The 15,866-nt window shown below is 42.4% G+C and overlaps 2 protein-coding genes across 3 annotated transcripts in view; one reads left to right on the forward strand and one right to left on the reverse strand.

Moving 5' to 3' along the window:
* Positions 1-7,990, forward strand: part of fscn2b (fascin actin-bundling protein 2b, retinal) — a 16,071-nt gene extending 8,081 nt beyond the window's left edge. For both annotated transcript variants that reach the window (XM_069155938.1, XM_069155939.1), the window contains exons 4-8: positions 1-20; positions 6,109-6,265; positions 6,763-6,884; positions 7,026-7,193; positions 7,327-7,990. The exon at positions 1-20 is cut by the window's left edge and continues 707 nt beyond it. In XM_069155938.1, coding sequence (XP_069012039.1) covers positions 1-20; positions 6,109-6,265; positions 6,763-6,884; positions 7,026-7,193; positions 7,327-7,532 — 673 coding nt within the window. In that variant the 3' untranslated portion in view covers positions 7,533-7,990. The remainder of the gene's footprint in view (positions 21-6,108; positions 6,266-6,762; positions 6,885-7,025; positions 7,194-7,326) is intronic.
* A 1,885-nt stretch (positions 7,991-9,875) lies between these two features.
* faap100 (FA core complex associated protein 100) lies at positions 9,876-15,585 on the reverse strand. Its single transcript, XM_069155937.1, has 8 exons — positions 15,385-15,585; positions 14,779-14,897; positions 13,764-14,644; positions 12,905-13,061; positions 11,878-12,808; positions 11,669-11,776; positions 10,900-10,986; positions 9,876-10,174 (listed from the first exon to the last, which is right to left on the reverse strand). Exons 1-8 carry the CDS (start codon positions 15,538-15,540, stop codon positions 10,058-10,060), a joined length of 2,556 nt encoding a protein of 851 aa, XP_069012038.1. The 5' UTR covers positions 15,541-15,585; the 3' UTR covers positions 9,876-10,057.
* Positions 15,586-15,866: the final 281 nt, after the last annotated feature.

Consider the following 15,866-nt stretch of genomic DNA (forward strand, 5'->3'; position numbering starts at 1 on the left):
ATATGTCTCCATAAGACAAGGTAGGAAAACACAACGCAGGGACATTGTGTAACCGCAAACCAGGTTTTGTCCCGAATCCTTGCATTCGTGCAGAAGCTGCTCCTCTGACAGCTTGCTAGTTTCCCTAAAGTCTTACACAGAATCCCAAACGTCTGATTAAATGGACAAATGATGACCTTAGGTGCCAGTGAGGATTGAGGGTGGTCCCATGAGCTTTTGCTGACACACACTGACCCACACACATACATAATGAAGCAGAAATTGACAGCTGATAAAGAGATGCATGGTAATTATGGGTAATGTAGTCCGCACATCAACATGCATCGACATCGAAGTGGATGGTTGAATCTTTCCAGGAAAACGAGATAGATGAGGCGGATATGGGAGACTATCAGCCTCATCTGGGAGACCTGAGACGAATATGTCATTTGTTGTGGGGCTGTAATTGATTTAGGTCAGTCCACTGTCCTTATTAACTCTTACACTAGTGAGTGACATTATTCAGATAACAGATTTATTGTGCACCAATGTTCGGAAAAACTGCAGGAATAGCTCAACAACAATTTACTAACAGTCTCTCATGGACTACTTTTAATGTTCTAAAAATCTATGTTGACAGAGAGGGTTGTGTCAGCAATATAAAAGAACAAAGGTTCAGAAAAGGGAATTATTTTCTTTGAACAAATAATCTATGATAAATTGTGATCTTTTAAAAAAATTCCCTTTCATTTCCTCTCACATGTACCTCCTGGCTTTGTTGGGTAATGGTGTTAACACTCTACACTTTTGCCCTTTGGGCTTTCTGCAACAGCTGCTTGTAACCAATATGCTGTACAGTAATGCTTTGTTGATACTGTACTATGTATTTACTCTTCAGTCTTGTGATAGGGCTGTTGAAGGGGGTTATTTGATCAGCACTAAAGCACAACATCACACTACTGTACTGATGGATTACACCTGCTCCTCATCGACTTCAAAGTCATTTTCTCTCAAAAACAAGGTTGAATTTCTTTGATCAGTGTAAAAACTAGAAAAATTGTAATTGTAAGAGTCATGTTACGTCCGACCATCGGTGCACTTGAAGGACTTGCAACGAGTTTCAATTACTTATGTCCGAAAGGGTTTGCTGGTCTGATTTGAAACTGGATTTGGGGTAGATTAGCATTCACAAACAGTGCTTGTCAGCATACTTGGCCATGACAGCCATCCACAGGCGGCAGATTCTTGTCTGCAGGGTCGTGTTACTTAAAGCCTGGGTGCTGTAACTGAATCCCTCCTCGCTCATTGTTCCTGGTTAGCAGTGGGGCCTGCAGGCAGGAACCAAACTACTGGGAGCACTGTTAACTGATTGGTTGATGGGAAGGAGAAATAAGGTTTAGCCTGAAACACACATATAGTGTATATAGACCATTTTGTATGCATCCATGTGCATTTACTCTCACACACAGAGGAATACTTGCAGCGCACTTTCTCCCTTTCTCTTCCTACACTTGTTCTGCACAGACAAAAGCATTCTCCGAGACACTCGCCCACTCACAACCGTATCCTTCTGCGGCGAGTGGTGAGGTGAGGTGTGTTGAATTATTGATGAAGTTGGCCCCTGTTCCTGGAAGGCGAGGGGGAGTCTACTTTCAGAAACCCAAGCTCCCTTTTACTTGCGGCCAAAACTTCTGCCCCACCGGGTCCAACTCCAACCTGCCGATGTAACCTGTTAACCTCCACCTCAGTCGGCGCGGATGTTCCCCTGAAAATCAAGGAAACAGTCAAAGAGAGAGTGTTTAGCATTATATGTGACGGTGAAAGTTCACATCAAGGTAGAGTAATAGCATTTGGATTCTAGCTCAGAGAATTTGAATGATTCACATTCACATTTTTACCTTGCATGTAGAACTGTTCAAGAAACCAAAGTATGTTGGTACCAAACAAAAAACAGATCTGATTTGGTACAAAAAAAAACTAACAACAGTTGAGTCATCACTAGTGTTTCTTGTTAAATGACAATGCAAGATGTTATCTGGCTTTTCCTGGTTGCCCAACTTTTTTGAGTAGGTTGCTCGCACTGTAATGACTCCATAACGCCAAATAAATGAAATGTGGAAGAATGGATTATAATTTTAGACTAAAAGAATATACATTCTGGAAAAAGGTTGAATTGTGAAGTTAAAGTACAAAATGGAAAATCTTTCAGTGGAAGTTCTCCCAAATTGCAACACCATGTTCCCTCTGGGTTCAATATAAGGATTAAAGGAGAGACCGGAAAGCAGAGAAGGGACGATACAACAATGGGATGACTCCCAAAGGACTTTGGGACAATGGAAGTGTGAGGAAACAGATGGGCTCCTCATCCTCCCTAATGACTCTTTACTCATAAATTACTACCTTTGTTTAGGCACCATTTAAAGCAGTCTGTTTTAAAGTGAAATGCAGTAAATATTAAGGTCAGTAATACAAGAAAGTCAGCTGTTATAAGTCAGTAAAAAGTGTAAAGGAGTTTTTGTAGACAGGAATGAAGTGCATTATTTTCTGTCTGTCCTAAGTTGTTGTTTTTGTGTGTGTGTGTGTGTGTGTGTGTGTGTGTGTGTGTGTGTGTGCGTGTGTGTGTGTGTGTGTGTGTGTGTGTGTGTCATGTCATGTCATGTAGATCTGTTATCATGTCGCTCATCACCTTACTGCAATCCTCAGGTCTAAGTGGTCCACTCTGCCCTGAATGTGAAAAAGAGATGATAGTCCAAAGACAAACACTTTCCATTAACACGCATGAAAACATGAGCACACATGTACATACCAAACACACATATTGCATCCATGCACACACAGCTGCACGAACAGAGAAGTGGGGAAAAAATGAAGTGAGATTTTAAAGAAAAGCAGTAAATACAGTTGGATCCGGAGAAGGACGAAAATATGACACACAGGGATAGTGGCATCAGCTTACCATTAATAATTGATGTCAGAGCCGCATCTATCGTTGATGGATTAGTTAGGCCTGCTCCACTTGCAGGCTGTAGGTAGAACAACACCAGGAAGTGGAGCTGGATCTGGGGTCCGATCTAAGATGAGACACTACTGAAGCTACTGTGTGTGTCATCCGGATGCACCAGAGAATATACTGATACATGTACTGTGCTCATAACTTATCAGCGATCATGGATGTGATGGCAACATCTAATTTCTTAGGCTTGACCAACGGGTGTGTCAAAGATGGTCATCAACACAGCTATTGATATCCCCAGATTGCTGGCTTGGATTTCAGTGTATCCAATCTCTCGGCCCCCCTCTTCTCCATTTCCTTTCTCTTCCTCCATCCTTCTCTCCTTCCTCTGTCTCCTCTTCTCTCATCTATCAGATAGGGGCTGTGAGGTCCCAGCTGAGCCCTGTCTCAGGATCATTTCTGGGTTGAATTAGTGTGAAATGGACACATGGAATAGGTAGACAAAGCATGACATTGAGTTGGGATGAGAGGGAATGGGAGTGATAGGCCCCCAGGCATAGCTGCAGAGTAGAGGGGCTTAAATTTATGCTTCAAATGCACTTAAGATTAATGATAATTTAACCAGTTGTAAGACCTCATGATACCTAGTTTATCGGGTGTGAATAAGATGTGATTAAAGCATCCCAGTAGCTCAGGAACCATGACATCTTTGTCAACTCCCTCCTTCAATTCATTTCTACAGTCGGATTTCAAATTGAAGCAAAATGGCCCAAAAGAATCTTAAAACAGATCCTATTTACACGGTCACAAACCACCAACTGTAAACTGGAACTATAAGCTGGGACAAGTGATATCAAAATTTTGATTGACATATTTTTTCTATTAATAAATCATTTTTCACCAGGCCCATCAGACTGGTACGAGCATGGTATTGGATTATGCAGATGTGATTTGATGCACCTGATGCAGTGTATCTATAAACTTTATCACCCATGATACCCGAAAAATGGGTTATCATTAAAATGTAGGAGAAAGCCTCGGCTGCTTTTTTTCAAGGTTGCTGTATGAATTGTTAGCTCGACAATCAGTCTGCTGCTTTAATCCAGAGTGAAATATCTCAACAACTAGTAGATGGATTGTCAGTAGATTCACCAATTTGTCCTGTTCATGTTAAATGTTTATTTTCAGCAATACTTTGGTTTTAAACCATCAGTTACCTCTAGCCTTAAAGGCACACTGTGTTTGGAGATAATTAGCAAATGTAAGCATGCTAACGCAGTTGAAATCAATAGACGAATTAAATCACTTTGAGTTGTCATTATATATACTTCAAGTTGAAAGTTATAGGTGGAAATGACATATCACTTTGTCGATTTAAATTGTTTTATTCAGTTCAGTTGACAGATTTCACTGACTGCCTCGTTTGTATTGTTTTTGTCTGTTGCTGGTTAAAGTCGTTACTTCAGTTCAGTACAAAACTCTCCCAACATAAACACTGTACCTGAGATTAGCGGCTCAGCAGATAACTGTTTACCAGAGACTAATCACATTATGATGTTTTGGGCTTTCACAGTCTTTCAATAAGCTTTTAATGAGTATTTATGTACAGTGAATGGACTCCACTGCTGAAAGCAACTCAAGTTGGTTCTCTATGTTCCATTTAGTTGGAAAAAAAATTCAGTTAAAGATTCATTCGTTCATACACGAAGACATCTCGCAAGCATGTTAGCATTCTTATGTTAGTATTACTTTAAAGCACTTGCCATCCAGAGTTTGTGTGTATTGTTTAGCAGTTAAATTAAAGCATTATATCTATATTATGGTCCATTAAGATATGTAAAACAATATAGCCAGTTAATGCAGACACATTTTACTCCCCATGTTTGATCATATGGCTCTTTTAGCTTGAGGTTTAAGAGGGATCGGTAATTATCTGTACATCCTGCAAACTGTGCACCATAAAATCCAGGTCTTTTCCTGTTTTTCCTTTATTCTTTTATTGAGGGGATTGAGGGATTCGATGGGTAGCACTCGAAAGCTTATTATATCAGAGCCCCGCTGTGAAGAGGGCAGATAGAGAGGGGCCGGAGGTGAAGTGATGGAAGGAGGTGGGTCTCGAGGGGGTCAGGGTGTATGGAGGGAGTGATGGGGGAAGGGAAGAAGGTGGCGAGGGATGACCAGAGATAAGAGGCCCGCAGATTAGTGTTGTTAAAAGATTAAGAAAATACGTTGGGGATATTCTGGGATGCATCTAATTTAGGATTTAGCCTTCTGCAATCTGTCTTTTGGTGGTGTGGCAAACACTTGTTTTCCCCAATGACGATGCTAAAGGCTGGAAGAAAAATATTGCAGTGGACTGTCTTCATGTCAAAAATAACTGAACAATGTATAAACAAGAAAACAAATCCTCAAACGAAAAGTAGTTTTTGAAGTCCTGAAAAAGAAGAGAAGCTTCCTGTTTACCTCTGGACCTGGAAGTCAAACCAGCCGAGCAGAGAAGGATGGGTGTCACTGTTTGTTTGTCTCGTTAGTATGTGTTACTCCCATGTGTGCATGAGTTAGCAGTTTCTAAGTTTCTAAGAGGTTTCTATAAAATGATTGTCAATCAGAGGTGTGGTTTTAGTTTGGGTGTTAAGTGGTCTGAGTGTGATTGACACAGAGCTGCATGGTGAGAGTGTTATATGTCTGTATAGTTGATAACACCTTAATGGTGACAAACATGATTTCCTATTTTCCTGCATTGGTACATTCATTATATTTATTTCCAATTTCCTGCATATTCAATCCAGACATGCATCCAGAACTGCAGTAAGTGAAAATGTATTTATAATCAGGAAGCTATATGATAGGCTGGCCGTTCAGGGTCAGACTTGATTACCAGATCTTTCTGGGCCAAGTTAAATATATCAATATAACCTAATTAGTAAGCTGCTGTGTCACTGTCTTCCTAAACTTCTTTGCTGTTTTTTGGATTAAAGTTCAATTTTGTACATCACATTATGTCGTGCAGAAATACACCTATTCATCACTGTAAGACTTATTTTGTGAACACGCATTTGGATGCTTAAATTTATGTTTCAGCCCTGTAATCTTTGTGTGTCTCCAACTCCAATTAGTCCTCATTGTTTTCATGCTCAAGTATTAATGGCAGCATGTGCTTACTATGCCCCTCCCAGGTGTGAGCCTTGCAGCCAATCAGGAAGATGAGACGGACATGGAGACATTTCAGATGGAGATTGACAAGGAAACCAAGAAGTGCACATTCCGCACCAGCCAAGGGAACTACTGGGCTCTGGTGGCTCATGGAGGCGTCCAGATTACGGACACAGATGTGTGAGTGAAGTCTGCTGTATCAGTTTAGCAGAGTGAAAATGAACACGAGCATCATTTGTTATAGTTGTATGAAAGGAACATGCTGTGTTGGGATAAGAAACCCTTTTCACCTCAGTATAAAAACATAAATGTTCTCCTGGCATATATTAACAGAAGCAGTAATGCATCATTGTTAAGGACACAAGTTAATGCGTTATTGGAAATGGAAGCCAGTGGAATTCACTGTATTATTTCTACTGATAACCGAAGTGATTGAAGATTAAACCTAAAAAATAATGAAAATAATAGGGATTGTTGCATGCATTCATGAGATAGCAAACAGCAGCAGATAATTTACTAGTTTGAGTGCATGATATACATCCCCCCAAACATATTTTGACAAGTCTCATTTCATAAAAACTTCAGTCTCTTATAGTTTACCTGCTTTACTTCAGTTTATCACAATATTTCCAGGAGCCGTGTAGAGTAACATAACTTTCAACTTGTCTCTACCACAGGTCAGCAAACACCATGTTTTCAGTGGAGTGGCTTGGCCACAAGGTGGCACTAAAAGCTAACAATGGCAAATACATCTGCACCAAGAAGAACGGACAGTTACTTGCTGTCAGTGACTCCATAGGTAGGACACAGTTTGAGGTTTCGTTCTCCTTTTTTCCTCTTCTCTAATGGATCTAATTTCCTCAAACCCAGACTCTGACTTCTCTTGTGCTGACCTGTGGTCTTATTTTTTTTTTAAATGTTTTTGCTGTCAACGTTGTAGGTGAGGATGAGCAGCTCATTTTGAAACTAATCAACCGACCCATGCTGATCCTGAGAGGAGACAATGGATTCATCTGCCACCACAAGAACTCCAACACGCTGGATGCCAGCAGATCGGTCTACGACATTTTCACCCTGCAATTCAGCAACGGGGCCTATCACATCAAAGGTCAGGACACGCACACTCGGTTCTGGAAACAGATTAGTTTCCTGTTTTCTTTCCTCTCATTTGCTTGTCCTTTAGTGTACAGAGAACCAGCACCACTCTGTCTGACTTTGTGTATTTACCTTGACCCCTGCAGGTGTCGATGGCAGGTTCTGGTACGTAAACAGTGCCGGGCTGGTGTGCTCAGACGGTGAGGCCCCTGAGGATTTCTCTCTGGAGCTGCTGGAGCACGGTCGCCTCGCTATCCGCTGCAAGAACGGCAAATACCTGCGTGGAGACCAGGGAGGCACACTGAAGGGAGACGGACTCAGCCTGAGCAGCTCAGCCCTGTGGGAGTATTAATACAAACATATGTCAGTCCAAACCTGAGACTTAACTCTGACTCTTCTCATTGTTCAGATGGTCACCACGAATCACCACTCTGACATTTGTGCTTAAACTAGTTAGAGTTCAACTAAATGACATTTCATTCCACTGTTTCCCTCCTTTGTGGTACAAAGATGATCTCACAGACTCGCATAGAAAGGCGAATGAGGAGGAACTGATATTTTATTTACAGTCAAGACAAGTCTTGATGAAGTGAACAATGTTTTGAGTGAGCTCTTGATCTCAAAACACCAACATTAGTGTGACTGAACATTAGAATCTTGTTAAATATTTTTTTTCAATAAGTATTAATTCATGTCTGAAACTAGAGAAATAAAGACACGTAGAGTCCCTGGTGTAATGTTTCACACATGCAATAATGACATATGACACCTTTTTGTCTTTTCATTACATCCTTTTTGGTCTCATCTGCGTCTCTGCTGCCTTTCTACCACTCCATACAGGTGTCACGTTGGTGACAGGGAGCCTGCGAAGTGGTAATAGGGACGTGTAATGATGCTTGTTACTCATCGATTCCAACAGGTACAGTCATAGGAGCCATTTGACACAGATATAGTCACCATTAAAAGTGATGTCACCTTTTAGAGGGGCTCGATTCATGTATGGTACAACTGAAGAACAGGGTTTCAAGTTACCACCTGTAAAAACACTGTAACCATTAGAAATCTCCTCTTGTGAGCGGATCACCACAGATGCATTTTAATGGCAGGTGTGAACAGGACCCATCATACATTTTTCCTCTGACCGTTGGAAGTTTTACATCCACATACAAGGATTCATGTGTTATGTTTAAATTTAAGTGATAGAATTCAATTCTGGCTGTGAAATGGTTTTGAGGGTTAAATTCTCATACTGGATAAAAATCAACTACCACCGTTGTTGGAGAAAAAAATGTCTCTTCATCTCTTCTCCGCCGTCTGCTGTCGCTGAGATTCATTGACGTTTCATGGGTCCACTGTTCACAGCAGCAGCTAAGCAAGAAGTAGAGGCAAAGAGAACCGGGTGCTGCTTTGGACATGTGGAGGCCAGCAAGCGTCACAGCTTACACCTTGATGTGTGCAGGTGTTGTTGTTGCTGTGACTAAAGCAGCTGGTGCTGTGATGATAGCAGGAGGTGCTATCAGTTTCTCATCAGTCTTGGCTGCTGCTTTGGTGGTACTTGATGAAAATGTGTCTGTTCATGTAGTGTTACAAAAGCAGGCGGACAGGAAGTTTGACTTTAACATTTCATTAGAAAGTTGCACTGAGCAGAAGCATTATATTTGGTTCTGGATGGTTATCCTGGAATGTGATACATGATGATGATCCTACATCAGGGCGTAGTGTGCTGTGATTAGCAGCACATGCCTTACAGCAAGTATGTAGAAGTGCTTCAAGGGGTAGGTGGGTTAGGGGTGATTTAATGGAATGACACTTCGAAAGTACATTTCAGGGATTTAAAACAGCATTATTGCCCAATGTTGGGTGGCCATTCCGTAGAGCGGCCTTTTATTAAAATCCAAACACCCCTTGCAGAAAAACCACCTGGTTCCCATGTTTTCCACGTGACCACATGTATGACACATGTTTGCCACATGTTTCAACATATGATGGGATCGGAAAAATATGTGGAAAAGTTCTCATAAGGGAATCTAAATAAACTTCACACATTACACTATGAAAATGTTCCAAAACCACGTTTCCCAGGCGCAAGATACATGATTCACCTGTTCACAATCACATGTCAATGTGGTCACATTTGAACACAGGATTTTGCACGTGAAATTCATATGGTGTATTCATAAGGGATATTGCGTGCTGTACAAAGGAACGTATGGAGGTTACTTCATTAGATGACTTTCCAAATATGAAAACATCTGGAATTTGTTGTTTTTGCTATTGCTTCAATTGATAATCACACTGCTGGCCTAAAAGAAAACTACATTCAAAATCAAACATACTGCAAGCTACCAGTTGTCTGTTAATGCATCCACTTGTCATGTTGAAGAACAAGATGTCACTGAGCTTATATCACTGTTACAGCTACACGTCTGACACATCAGCAGAGTGTGAACCAATCACACACCTGTAAGACACTTCTCCAGTATGGACTCTAATTGCAAATATTTGTAGTCCACCTGAGCTCTTTGGTCATCTTGTACTGAATGCTGAATGGTTTGCAAGATAAATTTGAGCTGAAGAACTAAACTAACACAAAACAGTGATGATGATGATGATGATAACCTTTAAATTTAGAGATGTAGATTAATGACGGAAAAGAAGAAGTCACATGAGAATAAATAAGAAAGAGAGAGTTTATAGAAATACAGTAAATCTTCATAAAAATGTATTGTCTTGTGAATAATTTCACTTTTATACATCAACGACATCATGCCACAAGTTCTTCTTTGTGTAACATATAAACGGTCATTTACAATGTGACACACTGTGCAAAGTCCACTTACTGAACACCAAACAAGGCCGAGGGCAGCTGTAAAGCTGTTAAATTATGAGGAGAGGATTTTCTCTGAGTTCTTGGTAAACACAGAGAAGAACTCGGTTCATCTGCTCTGAGGATGTGCCGGCACCATAAGCCCCTGAGATTTGACTTTGCTGGATCTGTTGACATCCGAGGAGGAGGGGGAAAAGATGGAAGCTCAGTAACAAATAAGATACTTTAGTCTCAACACAGTTACAGACACTGAAATGCTGTGCTCCTGTGCACCTTGTGTTAAATGGGTTTAAAAATATACATAAATTACAATAGCCTAAAAGGAAATTCAACAACATAAATCTTTCCATTGACTGTGGTATGTAGACCACCTTTCCACCTTGAGTATTCCACTTATGGTCTTTAAGCAATAGCCTATTTTATGTATGTCTATTGGTCCTTATTGAAACTGCATGTTTTACTTAATAATAAATAGGCTTTTATTTCTACTCATCACCGAGACCTATTTAATTTGGTTACTTTATTCTCAAATGTGACGAAGAAAACGGCATGCTGGGAAATGGCAACTTGTTTGTCCACTGCTCCGTGTCATTTATGTTAACTTGTGTTGACAATTTGTTTTCCCCCAAGTGTTTTTCTCAACCTTTTCACCTGAAGCTCTTCGGCAAATAGACAAGAAGTTAGCAGCACACGCTAAGTGTGAGGATGTGTGCACACGAGCGTGCATGTGTGTTTGGGGCGTTTGGAGCGAAGACGGGGGCCCAGTAAAAATATATCTACCAGGGATAATCAGAATTATGTCACACTGTAAGTTGTACGTTAATGTAAGTGATTAACAAGTAATGAGAATAATTGTTAGTTGCAGCCCCACTGAACAAAATTCAGGTCTTACCTCGGCCCGTTGCAGTGCCCGTGTTAAACCTAAAGTCTGGACCCTCTTCTCGGAAGCAGCTTTCTGCGGAGCTTTCTGTAACAGAGTCTGTGTCGAGGAACAGAGCGATCAGTCAAACGGAGGGAAATTCAAATAAAACTCTTTCATGCGTTTATCGATAAGCAGGGACATAAAACATGAATGTGAAGCTGATGAGTCCAGAGTAGCAACGCTATCTGGTTATAATCATGATAAAAAAAATATTAAATGATTGTATGTGACACTTGAGTCCCTCATAAACATGCCACACTGTCAAACAAACTGAACTGCAACATGGCTTTTCAATCACCAAATAAAGCTGAGTTTAAAACAAAGCATGACAGAATAAAGGAAATAGATTTGTTTAGCTCCATTACAAGTTCCATGTCATAAAAGTGATTCAAAGCTCAAACTGCATGAACAAGCAGCTGAGACTCTAGATAATAAAATTTGGACTTGTCTGCAGATCATACAACCAGCTGCGGAAAACTCCTCTTTCAGTCCACAACCAGCACCAAACTGTTTTTATCAGCGCTAAATGAAGCAGAACACCAACTAATGAAAGCTGCGTGTCCCATGTTTGTTTTGGAAAGAGAATTTTCCACATGTACTGCAAAACTACACCACCTTTCAAAAACAACTTACGGCTGTACCTCAATGAGAAGATTTTGATTAATGTGAAAGGCAGACATAACTCACCCGTTTTGAAGCTTCTCTAAAAGATTGCTGTTAAGTTTGACGGCGTTTGTACCTGCATGCGACGCAGCACAGCATGATGCAGTCCACACACCGCTGCTAGAGATGAGCTCTCGACCTGAACCTCCACTGTTGGCAGGGACTCCTCCTCCCCATTGTTCATCTGGAGACCAGAGGGACAACGCAGCTGTACAACACTCATCTGTGTTTGTCAAATCATGGTCAAATGTACGGGGTAAATATTTATGGAAGATAAAGGTTCACCTCCTTTGCAGTCAGTTTGACTGTGGCTCCATTTGGACCCCGAGCATGGACCACAGAGCTGTTCAATACAACCTGCTCTCCTTGACTCTTCACTCCTCCAGGACCTTCAGACAACAGCCAATCAAGCAGAGAAACGCAGAGGTTTTGAGGGCCCAACTTTGGCCCCTCGGGGTCCAAATCAGAGCTTTTCAACACCAGAGTCTCCCGCAGTAACTCCGACGACACCCGGACACTTGCTGAATACTTCTCAGGCTTTGAAGCACTCCCTCCTCCTCCCTCCGCTCTTCCACTGCACCTCATCTGCCGTGAGCTCAAAAAAGCTTGGATGCTATCTGTCGTCATGCCGCAGGATGGAGACGAGGACACTTTACGGGTGGATGCAGGACTCTCCACCTGCAGGGCGTGCAACCAGTCCACTGTCAGTGTGTTTAAGGGCAAACTGACACAACTACCCTGCGAGCCAGGAGAGCTCCCCGCCTCGTCCTCTCCCAGAAAGCTCGAGAGCGAGTTGATGAGCGAGCAGTTCACAGTCACGGGGAAGGACGTGCCGCCTGCAGCTGCTACGGGCAGTGACACTTCTAACGTTTCTCCTGGATGGAGACTGTTGAAAGGAAATGAAAAGTTTGTGGAGGAGCGTTCCCCTCCAGCGGTGGACGGACAGGACAGAGGAGACACAGTGACGCTCAGAGTCCAGCCTTGTTCCAGGACATAAGGGCTTGAATTATCCAGGACACACGAGAGATTCAAAGAGTCTTTTTGCAGCAGTCTGCTCCAACTAGCCGTGGCATGACATCTGATTGGCTTCTCCTCCACTGGAAGATGTTCTTCAGTATTTGTACTGGCCATTAGCAGGAAACTGATGTTGAGCACATGATTCAGGTGCGTCAGAATTTGGTTTTTGGATTTAATGGCTGTTTTCAGCACTGACGCTCTAAAAAGAAAGCAAGGACAAACGGGATGTTTAACAAATCACTGCTGTGCTTCATTTCTGTGTTGCCTTGTATGAAGTCATGTTTGTTTGGTGTACCTTTCACAAACATCCCCGATAGCAGACAGGACGTCCCTGACACTGCGGCCCACCTGTATGGAAGGAGGCTCGAACAATCCTGCATCTTCTCTCTTCACGGGTAAGCTGATCTTCTGGAGCTGCCCTCTGACAGACAGTCCCAGCAGCTCAACTGCACCTGGTATGGAAAAGCAAATTTCACAGATAAAGTCATAATTTAAACAAACATACAGTGATACAAGGTGGAGTTACATCAGAGCACAACGTGCATGAAATCGAGGAAAACCCTAGCTACAAAAAGCAGTGACAAATTAATTTAGTAAACACTGATAGAGATTTATATTCAAATAAACTAGAAGAGGCTGCCAGCAGAGTAGCAAACTTTAGTTTTCTGCTTTATCATTTCTGAGTTAATCCCTGTCGCTTTCATTTTCTCATTAACATTTAAACAGCCACATTGAAGGGTGAATCAGCAGCAACTGTGGGTTGTGGATTTACAGAGGTGGTAGAGTTTCAGCACATGTGGTGGTTAATGCTGATTGGGTAAAGCTGCTCCAGCAGTTACAAAATTAACCCAATGTCAACGACTGGAAACGAATCCTTTTGCAGCATGGCCAATGTCATGTATTCACAGAGTTAATTTGGGTCGCGTAACACCAGACTAAATCACACCCACCTTTGTGCAAAGGAGAATGTGAATTTACAGATTTTTTTTTTTTCAGTCACCAGCTGACTCAGACTCTCACGCTCACCTCTTGCAACTGCACGATTACACCTCGCTGCCAGTCTATTTTTATACAGCGTTGGTATTAACGGGCTGCGAGAAGGAAACTTGTTCGTTGGTTCACATTTGTAAAATCGGCGCTGCTCGTCTGCTCACCTGCAGCGCTGCATGTCGGTTTAGCCAAGGCAATGAGTCTGCACACATTTAAACTGGTGGGGCTTTGGAGGGCAGCAGCTGTCTTCCTGGATGAGTCTTCATCCCTTTCTTTGCCTTCTCTCCCAGATGATCCCTCTGACAGATCCAACACCAGCAGGTCTGATCCCGTGCTGTAGTAAAGGCTGGTTTTATCCACACAGCCACACACTACAGGCCCCGCGACACACCACTCGGTAAAACCAGCGATGCTGCCCTCTCTCTCAGGCTTGTCTGTCTTGATCAGGACCACTCTGCCTTGATCACCCACTGCCACCAAACACTGTGCATGTCCTGGACCAGTGACAGCAGATGCTCCTACGAACACGACTGGCTGCTCGAGGCTGTGCAGAGCTCGGAGTCGTGATCCTGGGACACGCAGAGGGACGAAGCACAGGCGACCGTCGGGTAGCCCACAAAGGATAACTGGTGATTTGGCGAGGGCAGCTTCGACCCCAAACAGAAGTTTGAAGAGAACGAGGTCGAGGCAAAAGTGGCTGTGACGTAAAGTGGCCTCTGACGATTCAGGGGAGGAAGACAGTGATGTTATATCACCAGAATGGACACAAACAAGCACAGACCTTCTCAGTCCTGTCTTTGACCCAGCATCACCATTTCCTACAGCTGAGACCAGTGGCAGACTAAATGAACCGAGCACCTCATAGCTGCTGGACTCTGTTTTATACAAAGTCAACAGCCAGGAGGTGTCTCCCTGGCAGAGCGTCAGGAGCAGAGAGCCAATGAGGAGCAGAGAGGACACTCCATCCGCTCCAACAACAAGACACTCAGAGGAGACCTGCAGCTCAGCTGGACCGGAGGCTGCATCGTCTGGGCAGCTTTGAGCCCTGCAGAGGTTAAAGGTCATAATAAGTGAGAGACATTTGACAAATTTAACGCAACACATGGAAATCTATTCCGTCTGAGTCCAGAAGACGTGAATCTAAATATAAAATCGGGCTTCTTTCATTAAAGTTCCTACCTGTGTAGCAGAGATGGTAAGTTGACACAATAAACTCCACTCTGACATGCCACATAGAGGAGCTGCTTGTCCTGGCTCTCCACCAGGTCACTCACAGGACCAGGTAGCTGGAGGACAGCCTGCAACAAAGCAACACATCACCGTCAAACACAGAAAATCTGGACACAATTATCTTTACTACCTGATTCATCCAGAGAGACATGCAATGATTAGTATATTAACCGATTGGTTGATCAACAGAAAATTAAACAAAGAAAGCTTTGATAATCAATGAATTGGTTTGATTTTTTTTTTTTCAATGTGTGTTTCCTTTAGTCCTCTATAATAATAAACTAAATATATTTTCGTTGTGGACTGTTGATCAGGACAAAACAAAACATTTTTAGGCTGCACTTTGTGATAAATTGTTCAACATTTTTAACAATTCTCTGACATTTTAAAAGCCAAAAAAAAAAAAAAAAATAAAATAAAAGTAAATGACTAATCCAGAAAATGATTCATATTTGCAGCCATACAGTCTATGGCTGCAGCCCTTATCTAATCCAGAAGAGTGCTTTGCAGTGTAACTGGGAAGCCTGATCGATGTAAACTAAAGCAGTAACTTGCCTTGAGTTTTCTCTCATGAGCATTGAAGACATAGACCTCGTCGGTGGCAGTGCAGATGATCACATCTGTCCCGAAACCAAACTTCACTTTCGTTGCACTTGATGCTCCTGAAAACCCAAACTCTGTCCACGTGTCAACAGCACACCGTCCTTCCATAACCACGAACCCGAAGAACAACGAGCCGCTGGGTGATCATATACAACACTTGCAATACTACCGGCACTGTTTGGTGAGTGAGTTTAGGATGAACCGGTTGTTGTTGTTGTTGTTGTTGTTGTCAGACAGGAGACGTAACACTCGCACAAAGTCCCGCGCGCTGCGTTTTTGACCAATACCAGCCATGAACTACATTACCCATCAAAAATAAACGGAAGTTGAAAGACTGGAGGTGGGAAGTAGTTTTGGGACACAAAGCTCCAACTCAGGACCAAAGGAGGAGGGAAGAGAATGAGAAGAATGTGTTCTGTCGTCTGTGAAGTTAA

This window comes from Embiotoca jacksoni, unplaced genomic scaffold, assembly GCF_022577435.1.
Source record: "Embiotoca jacksoni isolate LCO1_2020_lvr unplaced genomic scaffold, fEmbJac1.0.p SCAF_20, whole genome shotgun sequence".
Classification (NCBI taxonomy): Eukaryota; Metazoa; Chordata; class Actinopteri; family Embiotocidae; genus Embiotoca; species Embiotoca jacksoni.